The following is a 1,996-nucleotide window of genomic DNA, read 5'->3' on the forward strand; positions in this document are numbered from 1 at the left end:
GTGCATGTCGTCTGAAACCACACCTTGCCCGAGTCTTGGCTGTGTTTGTGTTCAGACTGCCTTTTATTATTATTTTTTAAAATGGCGTGGGGCGGGCTGGCTTTCCCGCAGCCCCACCGGGGACGGGGTGTCCCTGGGTGTGGCCTCTCGTTCCGGCCAGTGTGTCTGTCTCTGTCTTGCTGCTCTTCTTTTTCTCTTTTCCAGATGATTGGTGATCAATATGTGCAGCTGCCGATATGAGAGTGGTGAGCATCTCCATTCGAGGAATCCGCGATGGGGACCCACTGGGTTCCCCCACCGGGTTGGGAAGGGTCACGCTTATGTATTTTTGAGGAAGGAAAGGGGTGTCTCCCAATCCTGTTCTTTGCTTCTCTCAGCTCATTTAACTATTTGAGGAAGTTGGGGACCTCATTCCAAGCAAATAAGGGTTTGACCGCGGTGCTGTGTTATTAGGGGATCTGATGGTAGAGACGGCAGCTGTTGCTACATCAGTGGCTCTTTTTTAATTTTTAATTAAAAAATATATTTCTTTTATTGATTTCAGAGAAGAAGGGAGAAGGAGAGAGAGAGAGAAACATCAATGATGAGAGAGAAACGCCGATTGGCTGCCTCCTGCACGCCCACCCTGAGGATCAAGCCCGTAACCCGGGCATGTGCCCCTGACCGGAATTGAACCCAGGACCCCTCAGTCCGCAGGCCAACGCTCTATCCACCGAGCCAAACCAGCCAGGGCTCAGTGGCTCTTTTTTAGAGCACAGCTTCCAAACGGGCAGTCCCTGAGCTGGAGGTGACCTGTAGGCCTACTTTGTTCTGCAGAGCAGAGGTATTGTCATGATTTCAATTTCAAATTTGGATGCTTTGGGCTGGCCCTGACTCTCCTGGTCACTGCAGGCACTTCTTCCTCTCCAGGCCCTTGAAGGCATTTGCGTTGGGGTTGGCATCAGCTCCCCGTTACCAGTGCTAACAGGGACAGGGAGAGAAGGATGTGAGAGCATGTGTGTGGATTTGAAATACATTGTGTAATTTTTTTCTGTTCATTGACTCTACTAATTAAGCTTGGCTCTGGCTGATGTTAAGGATTTAGGTCAGTGATGGCGAACCTTTTGAGCTCGGCGTGTCAGCATTTTGAAAAACCCTGACTTAACTCTGGTGCCGTGTCACATATACACATTTTTTGATATTTGCAACCATAGTAAAACAAAGCCTTGTATTTTTGATATTTATTTTATATATTTAAACGCCATTTAACAAAGAAAAATCAGTCAAAAAAATGAGTTCGTGTGTCACCTCTGATTTCGGTTTATATTCCCTGAACATTCAGTGCTTCGTGTTTAGGGGAAAGCCAGACACCCACTTCCTGGCCAGGGGAAGCCAGGGTGGTTAAAACATTCATCCCAGATAACCTTCTCGGGGATGATGGGGCATAGGCTGTATTTTTTTAAATAGCTTTCAACTCTTTGTGTTCCTTTCTTGGCGATGATGTCTCTAGGGCAGGGCAAGATGGCTTCAGTCCTAGGGAGCCTGGATGTCTCACTCCGGTGCTTAGTCTGGGAGCACCTGGGAATGTAACTTCCCCACTTTATGCTCTTCCCTCACCTCCCGGGCTAATGGGCCTTCTTTCTCCAACCCCCTGGCAGTGCGTAGGGCCGCCCAACAGTATGGCCTTCGAGAGGGAGGGGAAAACGACGACTGGACTCTCTACTGGACTGACTTCTCAGTGTCGCTGGAGCGGGTGATGGAGATGAAAAGTTACCAGGTATCTGGGTCAGAGCTGGTCCTCAGCATAAGTGGGGTCCTCACTGTCCCCCAAGGGTATCCCCTGGGTACGCCCGTGTCCCCCATTGTTCATGAATTCCGGCTTCCGTTGCAGAAAATCAATCACTTCCCGGGGATGAGTGAAATCTGCCGCAAGGACTTGCTGGCCAGGAATATGAGTCGCATGTCAAAGTTGTTCCCTAAAGATTTCCACTTTTTCCCTCGGACCTGGTGTCTTCCT

General features: G+C 49.3%; 1 protein-coding gene across 1 annotated transcript in view; it reads left to right on the forward strand.

Moving 5' to 3' along the window:
- The first annotated feature begins 204 nt into the window (after positions 1-204).
- TTLL6 (tubulin tyrosine ligase like 6) overlaps positions 205-1,996 on the forward strand; it is a 25,873-nt gene continuing 24,081 nt past the window's right edge. The window contains exons 1-3 of the mRNA XM_015570867.1: positions 205-245; positions 1,638-1,756; positions 1,871-1,996. The exon at positions 1,871-1,996 is cut by the window's right edge and continues 26 nt beyond it. Coding sequence (XP_015426353.1) covers positions 221-245; positions 1,638-1,756; positions 1,871-1,996 — 270 coding nt within the window. The 5' untranslated portion in view covers positions 205-220. The remainder of the gene's footprint in view (positions 246-1,637; positions 1,757-1,870) is intronic.

Source organism: Myotis davidii, unplaced genomic scaffold, assembly GCF_000327345.1.
Source record: "Myotis davidii unplaced genomic scaffold, ASM32734v1 scaffold327, whole genome shotgun sequence".
Classification (NCBI taxonomy): domain Eukaryota; kingdom Metazoa; phylum Chordata; class Mammalia; order Chiroptera; family Vespertilionidae; genus Myotis; species Myotis davidii.